The sequence below is a fragment of the Phoenix dactylifera genome, chromosome 16 (genome assembly GCF_051530095.1).
Source record: "Phoenix dactylifera cultivar Ajwa chromosome 16, Ajwa_hap1_PhDact_Kaust_v1.1, whole genome shotgun sequence".
Taxonomy (NCBI): Eukaryota; Viridiplantae; Streptophyta; class Magnoliopsida; order Arecales; family Arecaceae; genus Phoenix; species Phoenix dactylifera.
The window spans coordinates 20,461,610-20,477,920 of record NC_143205.1 but is presented as its reverse complement, the minus strand read 5'-3'; the positions used below and the strand labels follow the sequence as shown (position 1 = coordinate 20,477,920).

The following is a 16,311-nucleotide window of genomic DNA, read 5'->3' as shown; positions in this document are numbered from 1 at the left end:
TTAAAAAATTTTAATATATTATAATTTATAACAGGATTTTATAGCCGGGCCGGGCCGAACCGGGCCATTTTAACGTTTCCAGGCCCGGCCCAATTTTTTTGGTCGGGACGCTTTTCCTGCCCAGGCTCGACCAATGGGCCCTTTTCAATGCCCAAGTCCGAAAAATTTCGGGCCGGGCCGGACGGGCTGGGCGGGCCAGAAGGCACGTGATCACCTCTAGGAAGAAAGAACCCGGATCGCTCACCATCCCGATCATTTCCAACTCTTCCACTCTTCTTTTCTCCCTCCTTCCTCCTCGGCTAGGGTTTTCAGAGCCCTTACCTATGCCGCCGGAGTGGGTGGTCGCAGCTTCTTCCTGGAACTAGGTAAGCCTCCCGACCTCGTCCCTGCCTTCTCTCCTCCCGATCTACTTGGGATTGCAGACAAAAAGAAAAGAAAAGAAGAAATAGAGGGGAAGAAGAAGAAGAAACAGAGGAGAGAGAGAAAGAGGGAGAGGAGTACCTGTGGTCGTCGGCGTCGCCGGGCTTCGGCCGCAGCTGTTGTGGGGCCGGAGGCCAACAATTTCTCTTTTCCCTCTTCCCTACTTCTGAGATGAAACAGAGGAAGGACTTCACGGCTCTCGGCCACAGCCGCCGCCGGCCCTCGACCGGGGCTGCAGTCGGCCGGAGTCTCGTCCCATTTTCTCTCTCCGGTGAGACAGAGGGGCGGCTCTCGCCTCTTCCCTTCGGTGAAGAGAAGAAGGGAGACGGATGAAAAAGAAGAAAAAAAAAGATGAAGAAAGAGTGGGGACTCACCCGTGTGCGGCTGTGAGCGTCGCCGGTGCCGCTGGCCCCCCCTACGGGCAGCCTGGCTGTGAGCTTCGCCGGCATCGCGGGGAGCGACCGCGGGCGTCCCGTGGGTGTCGTGGGAGCCACCGGACTCACCTCGGCTGCGGGCGTCTTGCGGGTGCCGCCAGCATCAGTCGGCCCCTCCCGCGCGAACCAACGGGGGGATCGTCCTTGGGTTAGCGGGAGGAGAAGAGGAAATGAGGAGAAGAAAGAAAGAAAAAAAAGAGAAGAAGAAGAAGAAGGTTCGGAACGAAGAGAAGGGAGAAGAGAAGAAAAAGAAAAGAAAAAGAAGAAAAAAAAGAAAAGATAATAAATGAATATAATAAAATAATAAAAATAAATAGATAAATAAATTAATTAATTAAAATGAAAAATGATGAACGAGTGGCAAATAATCTGTTCTCTATAATGTTGATAGGTGCGGTGAAGTTGTCGTCGGGATCTAGGATTTGCAAGCGAACCGAGGTAAGTAACCCTGGCACTAATCTTATTAATTTAAAAAACTCACTATTTAATTGTAAGAATAAAATAATGAAAAATATATTTGTTATGATGTATTTTCTTAAAAGTATGATCAAGCATATGATTGCATGTGATTCATAAGTTTGATTAAATTGCATCCTTCATGAATATTTGAGTATAAATTATGGTTACGATAAATTGCATGAAAATGATATTTGTGGCATGATCATGAATTTTATATATTACGATGAATTATGGTTATGATAAATTGCATGAAAATGAGATTTGTGGCATGATCATGAATTTTATACATTACGATGAATTATGGTTATGATAAATTGCATGAAAATGAGATTTATGGCATGATCATGAATTTTATACATTACGATGCCATTTGTCATTTTTCAACCTATGTATAAAAGTATGATTTATAAAAAAGAATAATGATTTATGAACTCTCAGATAGCTATGCCCACCTCTAAAAATAGAGGTCAGTCGACCCCCCTTGGAGCTAGCATCCAACGAATGTGGCCCTCTACCAATGGGTTAAAGTTGGTAACGAATATGAATGAGTTATAAAACTCGTCGACTACGAATACGAGCCCTGTCACGGGATTATAGTGACCATAGCAGCACGTCCGTCTGAGAGCAGAATTTATAAAGTATGGATGAATGGCAGCATTTTTATATGACTTGCATTATCATGTTTATGAACTTGCATGGTTGGAGCATACATTGCTTTATGACCCGATTTAAATATATCATCTCTGAAATGCTTTATTTTGCTATAACTGTTATATTCTTCAAATGATGCATTGGCATGAGAAAGATTATGCTTGATCTAATAAGATAGTACATGGTTACTTACTGAGCCGCAAGCTCATATCCCTCCTGCTGTTTTTTTTATTATTTCAGATAATTAAGGCGATTAGGAGCGGGAAAGAGTAAATAAAAATTGGAGTTGAAGCATAGTTACAGAGATTCTTAGAAGTATCTATGTTAATAAGTTTGGGTTGTAATATTACAAACTCAAGTATTTGATTTAGATGCTTTGTACTTGCTTCTTTGTGATTAGTAAATAGATTTGATCAGATTTGGTCTTATTTTATGAAATAAAATTGTTATCATGGGCTTCGTGTTATTGTTGACAGCAACCTACAATAGCACGGCCGTGTCATGAACCGGATCTACGGCACAAAAAAATCATGCTCGGATCCAGGACGTGACAAAGACGGCGACAGCTGGATGTTTCCGAAGGAATGGACTCCGCCTTGTGGGAGCTACTGCACAAAGAAATACGCTAATCTCGTCCAAATTCCATGTTCGTCCTTGTCCTCTCTCTCCTCTTGTTCTTCTTTTGATCAAATTCTTGTTGGGTTAATCAAAGAAACGGAGGCTTTTCTTGGCTAAAAGAAAAACCTTTCGACCAACTTTTGAAATTCGTAAACGAAATCGCAAGAATTTAAAGAAGAAATTGGATATCGACATTGACTCGGAATAGGAAAAATCCTTAGGGAGAATAGTTTGCGCTCTTTCTAGCTCTTGGAATCGAGATAATTTTACGAAGGTGTGAAATTTAGAGCAAGAAAGGGCAAATTTGAAAGGCATGCCCGAGCTTAATTGAAGGCAGAAGAAGGAAATGGGATCTAGATTTAGAGTGACTCATTTCATCCCGAGGTTATTGTTATGCAACACCATTTGGTTGGTTTTGCTGTATATTAGACGGAACTAAAAGTGTGGTTTTGTTTACAAAATCAATTCTTGTTTAGAAGATTATGTGTATTTATTTTTTTCTGAAATTACCTTTGACTTGCTTATGCAGGGAGAGTTTTCTGCAAGAAGGGGTGCGATACAGATGGTGAGACCTGGGAAGAATGTAAGAGTCGCCCTTTTGCATTCTCATAATCTTGTTCTCAGTAATTGATTGTATGTTAAATAATTTTGTTACTTTATGTTGGTATTACGGGCAACAAGATTTTTTTAAATTTCTCATTCACATTATTGCATATGGAACTCATTCTTGAAAAACCAGGTTTAAAAAGGTTTTCTAGATTTATAGACATTAGTAATGTCTTATATAGCAGATAAAGAGATGGCTTTGCCTTGAGTGAAGATCTTCAAATTTGGTAGCGCAAAATAGAGAGCTGCTGGATATATTTGTGCATGCAGGTGAAGGCTGGCTGCACATGCTATCAGATTCATGTGTGATTCAAAATTATGAGGTGCAGAGTGTGGCGCACACCGCGTGTATGCGGTCTTCCCTTACATGTGCATGTAGGTTTAGGTATTTTGCTTGTTACGAGAAAGCAAACTGTAGGATATATTTGTCTTTCCTTCTCTCAAGTGTTTCTTGTTTATGTGTAAAATGCCAGCCAATTTTAGTTCTCATTCTCTTTTGTTGACAATTTATGGCTAACTTCATTTTCTCTGGTGTGGACAGGAAGTGTTAAGTTGTCTTGAAGTGTCTGTACTTCAATTTTCAGAAAAAATGATAATGCTTTAATTATACCATATTTAAAATTGGAATGTATTCATATCCATGAATAAATATGTTGAGTGTTCGAACAGGTTTACTTCACAACCTACTATGATCATGGGATGGTGGATGGGAGGGTCTGGATCTTATCAAGTGCCCTGTGTGAACCGAGTGCCATTCACCAAGATTATTGGATAAAAGATCTGACCTCTCACATCCACTCTCCTGTCCTCCCACTTCCCATTGAGATCGCAACAGGTTGCGAGATAAATCATTTCCGAGTCAGAAACTAGTCAAGATTACATTTTCTGAAAAGACTTCTTTCATGTTAAAAATATTATAGAGAAGAAGAAGGAAATGTCGCATTTCACTGGAAATTTGTTGTCCTAACTTTGTTTATGGGCAGCGACTTTCCTACCTATCATATCTTGGACCGGAGGCATTACTGCTAAATGAAAAGTTTGCTAACTCAATGAACAAGAGATTTATGTCTTTCAACTGATTTTGCCTAGTAAACCCGTAGATACGTTGGCTGAGTTAAGAACAGCCTTCGTGAGACTACCATTTGGAAACAATTTATCTCACCATAGCATAATTCATCATCCATTATTTATCACAGAAGTCATAATGAACTTTGACAGGTTGATAAGGGAAAACAAAATGAATCTATAAGGAGTCTATGGACAAAGTGTCCCTAACAGGGAATATGCTATCCATACACTTCACAACATTCATAAACCCAGCCAATTAAATGACGTTAGCAATTTTGGGAGATTTAGTCAAAGGTCTTGGTTAAATATCAAAACGTCAATGTGTTGGGTAAATTTCCTCTCACTTTATTACTCAAAGTCAGCATCTTCTATTAACTGATTCCCATGAACTAACATTTAACCCTCTAAGCTAGAGAGCTTTGTATTTGGATTTTCTTCTTATTTACTTATCATATATTTCAAATTGGTCTAAGTCAAGGTTTGCCATCATGCTACTACCATGCTGGTACAGTGTTGGTATCAAGGTCCGCCGTACCAGTACCGGTCGGCGTACCGGTGGCCGGCCGGACCGGTACGGTACCGGTCCGGTCAGGTACGTACCGGCTGGTACCGGTCCCGTACCGGCCGGTACGCGGTGGTTTCAAAAACCACAGCGCGCGGCGCTGTGGTTCTAAAAAAAAAAAAATTGTACCGGTGCGAACCGGCCGGTTCGCACCGGTACGAGGCCGGTACCGGCCGGTACGGGCTCCGAACCGGCTGGTTCGGATAAAAAACCGGGAAATACCGGTTTTTTATCCGTTCCGGTACCGGTCCACGGCCGGACCGGTACGTACCGGCCCGTACCGGCCGGTACGGGCCGGTACGGCATTCCATGGTTGGTATGCTTGGTATGAGAGTCTGTTCGACGTATCGAGATTTGGTATGCCTCTCGTACCAAGTCTTGGGTTGGTACCGGGACAATATGGTATGCTCAGTGTAGGACGGTATGCACCGATACGGTGAACCATGTAGGTTATGACCAAAAACAAGTAATAATATTTAGTTTTTTATTCAACAGAGAAATGCCATTTGCAATCGATTAACCTTAGACCAAACATATTCTTATCTTTCTATTTTTTTTTTCTATCTTCTATTTCTTGGGACCTATTATGGTCGCTTATCACATATTCAGGTATAGGAGAGTGCAATGAGATATGCTATAAGGATCCAGTTTTCAAGGACCACCAGTGGAGTGCCTATATTGATAGATCTCCGGGACATGACAATTATTCTTTGGTGAGCCTCCCTCTCTCCCTTTGCATACTGGATTTTATACTATTCATGATGACATTGCTTAACATGATAGTATGGTTTACCTCACTCCTTGAGAATTGAATTGATGTTTTGATGGAAGCTATTTTAGTTCAAAAGGGCCTCAATTTGGCCTCTATAATAGCTAAACTCTTTTGGTAATCAAAAAGGAAACTTAATTTTTGGTGTCAAGCGATATGATACATACATCAGTGACCTAATCAAGGTGACTTTATTTACTTTTAGATGGTGGAATCTCACAGAATCTCTTCAGAAATGTACAATATTAGAAAAACCTAGTTTCAGAAGATTTGCATGTTAGATATTCTGATAAAACTAGGATGCCCTTCACAGCTTTTTATACAAAAGAAATGGGTGTTTTGTTTTCATTCATATTTAAGGTGAGGAAAGTATCTGTAGAACTTTGTAATTGAACAAATTGAACTCTGTTCTGAGCATGACCAGCATGTTCGTTTTGCATGATCATATTATGGAGTTTGAAGGTCATTTTGACACCTATTAGTCCTTTTTATCCCGTATAATAGCTTGTCTTGTGCATGCATGCAGGACTGCTTCCATGCCTGTGTTTCTGGCTGTGGTTTCAAGGTTAGTATATGTGAAACTCAGTATTAAACATTCTCTTTTATGACAAAGTTTCATGGCAAACTTTGTTCTTATATGTTAGATGTGATTTCTGGTTATGACGATCAGTGAAAAGATTTTTGAGTATTTTGAAATTGATATTAATATGCTTCCTGAGCCTTCTTTTCTTTCTTTCTTTCTTTTCTCTAGGTTGAGTTGAAAACAATCCCTGTTGATACTTGTAAATGATAACCCGCCCAAATAGGCTAACATTCATGATCTCACGATATCAAGGCAAATTTGAAGTCATATATGAATCCAACTATCATACAAGATGAGACAAAAAAGGAACTTAGAAGTTCAATGGCTTAAGCAAACAGGATGAGCGAGGTTACAGTGCAGTGTGAGTGTGTGTTTGCCCGCATGATCTTGGTTTTATTTATGTTAAGGTTGTATATGTGCTTTAGTGTTCATGGTCTTGTATATGTGTTTTAGTGTTCATGGTCTTGTATATGTGTTTTAAATGTTCATGGTAAATCTGGAATAAGATTGATAAATTTCTCCAGTGCTGTTGGAGGGACAAAATTTTGAAGTTTTCTTCCCTCTTTTAGGTAGGTGTGGCAACCTAAGAAGATTGTAAGGAGAACATTGTTCTTGACAAAGGCATATCACTGATGAGGCAAAATCCCTTCTAAATGCAGATGGTAAATGGTGGGTGTGTTTGAATGATTGAAGAATGCTATATGAATTGGTTTAGCAAAAAAAGAATGCTATATGAATTCCGAGGGGCATAATGCATTTTATGCAAATGGTGGTCTGGAAGCAGATGGTATTGTTGTTAACTTTTCAAATGTGATGATGGTGAACTGGGGTTTGCCCCAAAGGTCTGCCCTTCTGGCTAGCAATCAGAGATTCTGGGTGTGGTCCTTAGGTGGTTCATCCCCAAAATTCCGGACCTGGGTAATTTATGCATGGGTGGGTCTCTCTCTCACTCTGCTGCTGAATAGTGATCCCTAATCAAGGGGCCCAAGTAACCAGTGTTTCTCAGGTAAGGTCATCAGGCTAGGAGACAGCATGCTGATTGATGTATCGTGCAGATCATAGAAGCAGGGTTTGTTAAATTACCATGACAAAACCACTCGCTCCTACTCCTATTCCCTGTGACACTTTGAACCATAAACAGAAAAACAAAAAAATAATCATTCCCCTAAACAACTTTTCCCCACCCGCTCTTGTTCCTGCTTCTTGCTTGTGAGAGCTTTATTTAAGTTGTATGCAAAATAAACAGATAGATAAGTATCAACAAGGGTGACTGTGCTTTATGAATCTGTGGTTGCATCATGTTTGTGAGGCTTTCAAAGATGATTATAGCAAAACCGATATGCTTTTCATGGATTGTCATGATGACAATAATAAAGCTGCATGCACAGATGATCAGAACTAGTCTTGGCTGATAAGGGCTTTTGATTTAATATTTAGGTCGGTGGCTCCATGACTCCATGATCAGCAGTGAGAAATGATTTGTATAGCTCCACTACAGTGGAAAGGATTTGTCTGCAAGTTTCGAAGTTTGTTTATACGTTCTAAAAGTGATAAAACTCTATATAGGCTATGTTTCTTCTTTTCCCCCTTCCAGGATATGCTAGTTCCTGTATTCATATCGATAAAGTTCTTGATAGTATTCCAATATGGAAAGAAAAAGTATTGACAAAAACCAGGTTGAGCTTGTAACTCTTGTGCTAACATACTGGCTTTCTTGCTTTGTCCAGGACATATCCTAGATTATGCTGCTTCAAGCTAGAATGTTATTAGACCATTATTTTATGGGGCAAAAATTAAAATATTAAGTTTTTTTATAATGTTTCAGGAAATGATAGATTTTGGATTACGTTGTTATAGTTTTATTTTGATCTTCCTTAAAGATGTGGCTAATTTTGTTCAGTTGTTCATCATCTTGCAGTTTGATAGTCCACCTGAGAAGGTCGACCAAGTTCAGCCAAACAGGCCACCAAAGCCACCCACTGCGAGCAAACCTAGACTTGCAGTATCAAATGTGAAACCTACTCCAACAACTGATGATTTACCTTGCACATCAGCATAGAAATTCCAGTATATTTTCTCAGCCAATGTCTTATACCAGTTACAGGAAGCTTGTAATATGGGTGCCATCTTCCAGCAACCTGCAACATGCCTGCATCCCCAAATGGCTTGTTTTATTGTTCAGTTGGGGCTTTCACAACTTGTCTAACTGAAGCTTACATCAGTGGCCGATTATGGAATGCCAGAATGTAAGTGGACAAAGGAGTATGCTGACGGCCATTGTGAACCATCTATTGAACTATGTTTCTTGCATTATACCAATGCAGTTAAATTTTTCCAACTGGTACTTATACATTCCTAGTATTATGGTATTATACAGCTCACAAGTCTAGTAGGTTGCACGGCACTTTTATAATTTTTGTCAACAAATACTGGCATGTGTAACGAGTTTAGGAGCAACCATTTTGGCTCCCGTGTGAGGAGATTTCCTGCATTATTATGTTCATTCATAAGCAGATGAGGAACCTATGCATATTCTGAGCCAAGTTTGCTGATTTGTTACTTCTTTTAAAAAGCATGATGATAGAAAGAAATAGCTTTGGCAGATATTTTGAGTTGTCATCATGCTCATAACCAGCAGCCATCTGAATTTTTTTGCTGTCCGACTGCATTCGTAGACCATAAAAAGCCTCATTTCATCCCTGCCTTGCTGGTTCTAATTTCCGATGCATGTTGCTTTCCACTTATCTCAACTCGCGAGGCACAGCAGAGGATGGATCAGAGCCACAGTGCATACCATTAGCACGGGTCGGGTCCCACGTCTCAACAGCGAGATGCATTGCCAATCACGTAGGCATCATTGACCTCAGATCCCATTCTCGAGCTCTAGTATTGCATATTAGTTTGGACACCAACAACCTAATTCCTCAATGTTCTTCCCGCAGAAGTCACCATAGACATCACCTTCTTCCTTCACATTTAGCATCGCTCGTTGGCTAAGCAAAGATTCTTCGATGCATCAGTTCTATTACACCCAACCTGGCCCCCCACCCCTTCATCAACACACCATCTACATCACGTATGGAGAGAGTTCGAGTTTGGTTGTACTTAAGATTGACTTGGACATGTTTGCTATTATAGCTGCGGCTCACAACACTTCGATCAAGCCCTACTCTTACTAAAGTCCACTTTAGTTTTGAGTCACTGAAATCAGGGAGAGCTTCCCCAAAAAGTCAATGACCTCTTATCAACGCCATGGAAATTGTCCGTAGACTAAATACGAAGAAATGCAATGGGAACGCAATTAACTATCATACATTAAACCGGAACATGCAAAATCTTATGGCTTCGCTGCAAAGCATATTCTGTATTCAACAAACACAAAACTATGGTAAAATGTGTTTGCAAAAATACTAATGACAATGATAATGATGACAATTTTCTGAGTTAATGAGATAGAAAAAATAGGCCAACACAAACTTGTTCCAAATTATTAAGAAAACCAATTCTCCAACAAATCTGGGGCATGCAATTCGCAAGCAAGATTCAGCTCACAATCCATCACACATTGTGACCATCAGTCTCGTCGGCAAATTTTGGAACGGTACTGCACGATTTCCCACCCAGGGATCGAAGTATAGTATCTGACGCGAGGTTGGAGACTCTTGCAGTCTTGACAAGTAAAGAATGCAAATGGGCTGGAGTTACCTAGTAGAAAATCCAAACTACAAAAACCAAGCATAATGGAAGTTAAGTATAGCATTGGCTTTATAAGTACATGTGGCATTCCTAATCCCACAAATGAATGGACACCAAAATTGAAGGTCCAGGTAAACTCCCTCAGCAATTTCACCCTCAATAAGCCCTTCATTATAAAAAAAATAAAAACAAGAATTAATTTAAGATGCCAGAGGGAAACAAAATGAACATCATTACGGTAACAAAAAAAAGCATGGTTAGTCACAGCACTGATCCAATGAAAACTTGCTTTAACTTGCATATTTCTGTTTCTTGCAACTCTGCAAACAGAAGCACCATCAACGGCCCAGTAAACGCATGATATCGAACAATATCTGTTTGCAGTATTTCAGCAGTAAATTAACCATCTGTTGAATTCTACACTGCAGCAGCCCAAATGAGCTCAAAATATTGGACACGCGAACCATCTGCTGCATTGAACAACGAAAGAATAAAGAGTATTAATGAATGCCAAGCATGAATTGCTTCAAAAAAAAAAAAGCAGCAAATGACAAAATGTTCAGCTGATAGCCAAGAGCAGACCTAACCATTTAATCCTCCTCCATAGGAACTTCTGGGAAATCCCATCTATCTTCTTCAATTGGTTTATTGATAATGGAAATAGAAGGTAAGGCATGTCAAGGAAACATAATAAAACAATTCAAAGAAAAATTACAATTAATTCTGGATTCAAATAGCAAAAAGAAATTTTGGATGCCAGCCAATATTCACACATGTCAAAGCAAAACGGATAAAATCTTCTAGAAATTTTACATAGTCAAAAGCAAGGAAAGTACAGCACATCATAAGACAAATTTTGTATATAGATAAATCAGATATTAAACAGCATGCAACAACTGTTTCATTGGCTGCCGGGTTGATCTCGTTACCAATTTTTTCTGTTTTTCATTCTCTCAAATGTTTTCAATTTCTTTTTTTTTTGTTTTTGTTGGGGGGGGGGGAGAGGGGAGGTGGATGAATTCAGAAATAACAAGTCAAAACCTGGGGGGGGGGGAGGGGAGGTGGATGAATTCAGAAATAACAAGTCAAAACCTGTTGCATCAGAACCAGTAAAATTACATTATCAATAAGGAACCATATTTATTTATTTAGGAAAAATAATCTTAACCAAAAACCAAAACGTAGAGACAAAACTAAATAAATTCAATAAAGTAAATTCAGAAACTACATGGGAAACATCAATACAATCTACAGCAATCTGTTTAAACTTGAGTGCTGGTTAGATTTTGTTTTAAAAATTTCAGAAAAGGGTATATATTGACATGACATCATCCTCCTTTTCGCCACGATTTCGGCTATTTTTAAGCTCTCTATGGATTTCGGGAGTAACCTATGCAGAGACAAAAATCATACCATCAGCTACTTACGGTATGCCCTACAAAAGCAATTCAAGACAATTAAGCAATTGAAACCAAGTATTGCAATCATACCAAATGATGTTTCTGGTATTGAACTAGGCGAACAAAATTATCCTTGTCCTTCTTCTCCAGTTCATTCTTATGCCTGTTAAAGATAAATTTTAAGCATAAATGAATCTACTGGTAGAAAGATTTATAAATATTAACAGGTTATACCAATACAGACCATGATTACTCTAAAACAGAAAGCTCAAGCAGCCATAAAATAATTTCTTTTCTATTAATACTACACTAACATAGGTACTATTTCATATTAAATCAGATCCCATTCTAAAATAATTTTGAAAGAGCAATTAAAACTAGGAGTTTAAATGTGAAGCAATGCATTAAAAAAAAGAATCTTTCTTTTATTATTGTTAGACAATGTGTCAACAAGATAAAAATTGACTTACACTATTAGCAGGCTAAAGCAATTAATACCAATTTGGATTGCCTAATAGTGTGAAACAGGATAAGGATTTCATGATAATTTTAGCTTCCCTCAAAGACCTAAATCTGAGATCTTACATGTCCAATTTGGCCCTTTGGGTTAGAACTGAATCTATGCCAAGACCTAAAAGCTGCCAAAGAGAAAAGGATAGACACTTTTTTAAGTGAAAGGAGATGAATGGAATTAGTCTTCGCACATTGACTTGGCACAAGAAAGGACTAGCTTATGGAATCATTTATGCTGTTTAAGCAGCAACACAAGCGAACAGAAGATCACGATCAATATGCCCTAACAGTCTGCAAAGGAACTCCTCTTGCATGGTTTTGGTTGATCGCATCTTTAATATTTTGTTTACTTCACCAATTAGGTATGCACTAAGCCGTACTGGCCATCTTGTCCCTCAAGATTATTAAAATTAACATTTCTTGGGACCAAAAAAGGACATGTAACTATCGTAGTAAGATTAATTAACTACAGTTATAACAGAAGATGCAAGGCATTAAATTTAATAACAAAAACCATCACCAAATAATTGACTATAAATTCAACAAAGCGAAACTACAATATGAAACCAATTCTACTGATACAGTTAACTCAATGCACAAGTTCATATTGATAACCTTTGGACAAATGCAAGAAGTGATTGGTGCCATATCACAGGCATGATTCTTTCATCCTCAAGGAACCTCAGAAAATGTGCAACAACAGCATCGAGCACTCGGTATGGCAAGGCATACTTCTTGTCTAAAAATAGTTTGATGAAATAACTACAAAATCAAAAGTGAAAATGCAGTATGTCAAACTCTATGACAGATAATAGGGCAATTGTCATTATGTAGAATTGTATTACAATTTACAAGCAGCCAAAGGATGATACACAGCAAACTCAAAACTAAATATAGATGTCTCTTAAGGTCATCATATGTAATGTTTGCTGTGTGCTTCAATTTGACTACACTATAGATGTCATTACAGCTTTTTTATTCTTTTCTAGAGAGAATCACTTAGCTAGAGTTCTTGCCTTCTTGGCTTAAGGACTACAAACAGAAAGCTAAATAGTCTGCTTAATCATATACTGCTAGTTCTGAAGCGCGTCTTCAAAGATGAATATAAATCAATAAAGGGAACCACTGGCCCTTGCAATGGCCCTTTGCAAATGACGAGCAAGCCTTTGTATTGGCATTGACCATCAACCATATATAACTGCCTCAGTTTAATTTCCAATAGCTTCCCCATTGGGGTGAATCAATTAATTAAACTTTGAAAAATTATGTTGATTAACATTCAGAAGAGAACCTAAGCAAAAAGATGTCATCACAGAAGCATAGACTGTCATGACCACAGATGGCAGTAGTTTGATATATTATTACAAAATAACAAGTCTCCATGCATTTAAAATCTCTTTCTACAGGATATCTTCAGTGCTCTTTATTCTATAATTACATCTCTTTTTTCTATAATCAAGATATTAAAGAGAAATGACAATTGATGTAGCCTACTCATCTAGCCTCACAATAGCATTCCACAAAATGGTATGTTCAGATGCCTTGATAAACTCTAGTTACCAATTTCATCCTGATAGAAATGGCTGAAAATATATTGCTGAAATTTATTGTTTTCAGAGTTACAAATATCAATTTTCAACTTTTCATGTTTTATTAGCAGGCGTAAGTAACACTTTTTCACTTATAATTCAAGAGTTAAACAACCTTGAGACTGTCATATATTCATCATGTTTAGCAAAATGAAACATAAACTTGGAAATCATAATCTGATTACTGAGCCCCAATATGTTAAATTTATAACGATGGTAGCTAAACTTTCCTAAACGTAACCAGAATTGGTATGGAGGAGGGAAAAAATTAAGCCAGAATCAAGTTACCTAGTTGTGCCACAATACTCCATCTTTGCCAGATTCATCAAAGCTGCACTGTGGGTCCACATAGTTATAATAAGATATCTCAACCAGTTTTTAGATTTTAGAAATTCTATCAACAAAGATTGCCTAGCATATTGCAAACTTAAAACGATGGGGGATAACACCTTATTCAAATAGGCACCTTACCTAGAATGAAGAGGAGGAATAGAAACTTTTTGAATTATGCTTCCAATTATAACTGCTTCTCGAAGAGTGCATGTCCCTGACTGCAAATTGGAAAACAAAATTCTTAGTTTATGAGAAAAACAGCACCGGATTTTTTTAAAAAAATTTGTCTTGCATTCCGAAGCTAGTGTCCTGCCAAGTTGCTAGGATTGGAACAATCATAGATTCTAAAAGAAACACATAAAAAAAGGTTAAAAACACTAGAAGGAAATGAAATAGAAAAGATGATAAAGAACAATAATTGAGATAATGCCATAAAGTAAAAGGACTGTGAAACCTAAGATTGCATACCTGGCATAATGGCAATAGAATTCCCTTGAAAAAGGCAGCTGGCTTATAGAGGGCCTTTTTCAGCGACTGATATAGAGCAAAATGAAGTCTTTTGTTCTTTTTGATGTCCTCCCTTACACGTGGGAGTAGAACAAGATTGTAGAAACGCTGGACTTTCTTCAAAGTCAAGTTTGAAGCAAATATTCTTGTTGCTTGATACATTGCATTTGGGGACCAATTTTCTGGCTCTGTTAGATATAATATATCCTCCCAAAGTTCTAGCGCTGGAATGTGTTTGAATGCCTTAGGAATTTTCCCACTTGTATACCTGCTTAATAGCTTGCCAACCCTGCAATACATGGAATATCATAAACCCATATGAGTATCATGACATATGATATAAGAACTGATAATAAAAACAAAGGCAGCCAACATACCCCCTTTATAGGTCTATGATGCCACTGTCCAAATTAGGGAGGGGCCGTGCTTCTGTGACCGAAAACAAGGCAATAAAAACAAGTTTAACCACTCAAGATATCGAGAATAATAAAAAACAAAATACATTATGGCCTTTAATCCATCAAAAGGTATACAACAATTCAAGTGACTGACGATGCAAGAATACTATGATCAACTCAAATAAATGATGTTTTCCACCTAATTGTTACCATTGTTGTTTCAATGGTAAATGTGATTTAACCAAGTTAATAACAAGCACAAGAAAAAATAAAAAGGTGGATGATAACAAGATTGTTAAAAATCTTACAAGCATTTACAGGATAATTTCACAGGTTTTAGGGGCCTATGATAGAACCGTGGTTATTGCTTTAGCAGACATTACAAATTGTTGGTCAGAAATAGCAGGTCACAGTTTCCAATGTGCTTCTTGCAACTTTCTGGTTTCGAACCAACATAATGCAAAATTGAATATTATAGTAATTTGAAGTCTTTAGAAGAATAGATGGCATGAATAAGGAATAGCTAAAGTCTTTATAAACAACAAAAGATGGTTTTGTTGTGTCCTCCTGAGCTGCATAGAAGAATAAATGGCATGAACAAGGAATAGCTATCAGAGTAAGCAAGCCCTTACAGGAAGTTTTGCACCAGCAACAATTTAAAAATGGTTCTTCTAGATGAAAATTTTAAATAACAATTTCTCAAAGTTTCTACAAAGAAACCAAAAGTTCCTAAGAAGTAATTCCCATAAGTTACACAGGAGGCAGACAATGCCACTTTTAAAAGAAATTCCAGAATAATTTCTTTGACAAGCCACGCTTGCCATGGGAAAGAAGAAGTAAAGTAAAATTGGCACACAAGTTTTCAGTTTTTTCAAACGGCACACCAAGTTTTGGTTTTGACAAGATTCATTAATTCAAAACATCACAGCTTTAAAAGAATATCCCAAAATTGGAAGAGTGAACAGACTAGTGACCGCAGAATCCTTTTCTTTGATCTTCTGAATGATGAGATCTGCCAGGGTTGGCTGGGAACCAGCACTACCGGGCATGAATGCCGCCAAAACATTCTCATCCTCCTCATCAATTTCAACCTAGAAAGAGGGGAAAAACCTCAGCTTTATCCAAATCTTGTGCTGATAACAGGAGAAAAGAGGGAGAAATCCAACTCACTTCGCCGACATCATACTGACTCTGGGTCTCAGAGAACCCATCAAAGCCATCAACGTCTTCCGAGTCGCTGTCGAATGCGGGGGAGGGGCCGACTGAGACAGCGGAGAAGGGAGTGGGGTTCCGCTCCTCGTCTTCTTGAAGGATTTCCTTCTGCTGTTGGAGGGCTTCTTTCAGGATCTTGGAGCTAAGATCCGAAGAGATCAACTGCAGAAGAAGGGAGATGTTAGAGAGAAACATATCGACAAAGAGGAGGAAAGAGAGGACGCAGGGGATTGTGAACCTTGTCTTGGCACTGGTATTGGTGTTCTTTTGAAGGGCGAGCGCGCTTCTTCGAGACAACGGAGTCGTCAGCATCGAGAGCCTCCCGGTGCTTTAGGGTTTGCCGCTGTTCCTTTCTCTTCTTGCCCGCCATTCCGACTTTCACAGATGGAAAGAAGAGAGGTCATTAAACCCTCGATAAACAAAACCCTATATGGTACTCTTGTATAATATTTTATCAAAAAAATGTTAGAAGATATCCTGATTTTTGAATAAT

General features: G+C 38.4%; 1 protein-coding gene and 1 pseudogene across 11 annotated transcripts; one reads left to right on the top strand and one right to left on the bottom strand.

Annotated features, from left to right (window-relative positions):
• Positions 1 to 111: 111 nt before the first annotated feature.
• Positions 112 to 8,661, top strand: LOC103699358 (uncharacterized). Of its 10 annotated transcripts, none has more exons than XR_016398696.1 (10): positions 112 to 365; positions 1,246 to 1,292; positions 2,205 to 2,301; positions 2,441 to 2,610; positions 3,112 to 3,165; positions 3,459 to 3,563; positions 5,428 to 5,531; positions 6,114 to 6,152; positions 6,339 to 7,176; positions 8,089 to 8,227. XR_016398696.1 is itself a non-coding variant. In XM_089927812.1 (9 exons), the coding sequence occupies exons 4-9, from the start codon at positions 2,466 to 2,468 to the stop codon at positions 8,227 to 8,229; spliced, it is 588 nt and encodes a 195-aa protein (XP_089783938.1). In that variant the 5' UTR covers positions 112 to 365; positions 1,246 to 1,292; positions 2,205 to 2,279; positions 2,441 to 2,465; the 3' UTR covers positions 8,230 to 8,661. The 10 variants fall into 10 exon arrangements, 6 of the variants coding, with proteins under 6 accessions (XP_089783938.1, XP_089783937.1, XP_089783941.1 ...); XR_016398697.1 differs by having other exon boundaries at positions 6,339 to 6,531; positions 8,089 to 8,219; XM_089927812.1 differs by lacking the exon at positions 6,339 to 7,176 and having other exon boundaries at positions 2,205 to 2,279; positions 8,089 to 8,661.
• Positions 8,662 to 9,908: 1,247 nt separating this feature from the next.
• Positions 9,909 to 16,270, bottom strand: LOC120104262 (bystin-like; annotated as a pseudogene). The gene is made up of 12 exons (XR_016398694.1): positions 16,057 to 16,270; positions 15,777 to 15,980; positions 15,574 to 15,697; positions 14,586 to 14,637; positions 14,170 to 14,497; positions 13,840 to 13,919; positions 13,657 to 13,704; positions 12,395 to 12,541; positions 11,357 to 11,429; positions 11,181 to 11,256; positions 10,454 to 10,533; positions 9,909 to 10,336 (listed from the first exon to the last, which is right to left on the bottom strand). The product of XR_016398694.1 is annotated as a bystin-like (transcript).
• Between the last annotated feature and the right edge of the window lie 41 nt (positions 16,271 to 16,311).

Coding starts and splice junctions, on each gene's coding strand:
- LOC103699358 (XM_089927813.1), top strand. CDS start 2,466: ATGAACCGGATCTACGGCACAAAAAAATCATGCTCGGATCCAGGACGT. Junction 2,611..3,111: donor TAATCTCGTCCAAATTCCAT/GTTCGTCCTTGT, acceptor TTGCTTATGCAG/GGAGAGTTTTCTGCAAGAAG. Junction 3,564..5,427: donor GTCTTCCCTTACATGTGCAT/GTAGGTTTAGGT, acceptor TCACATATTCAG/GTATAGGAGAGTGCAATGAG.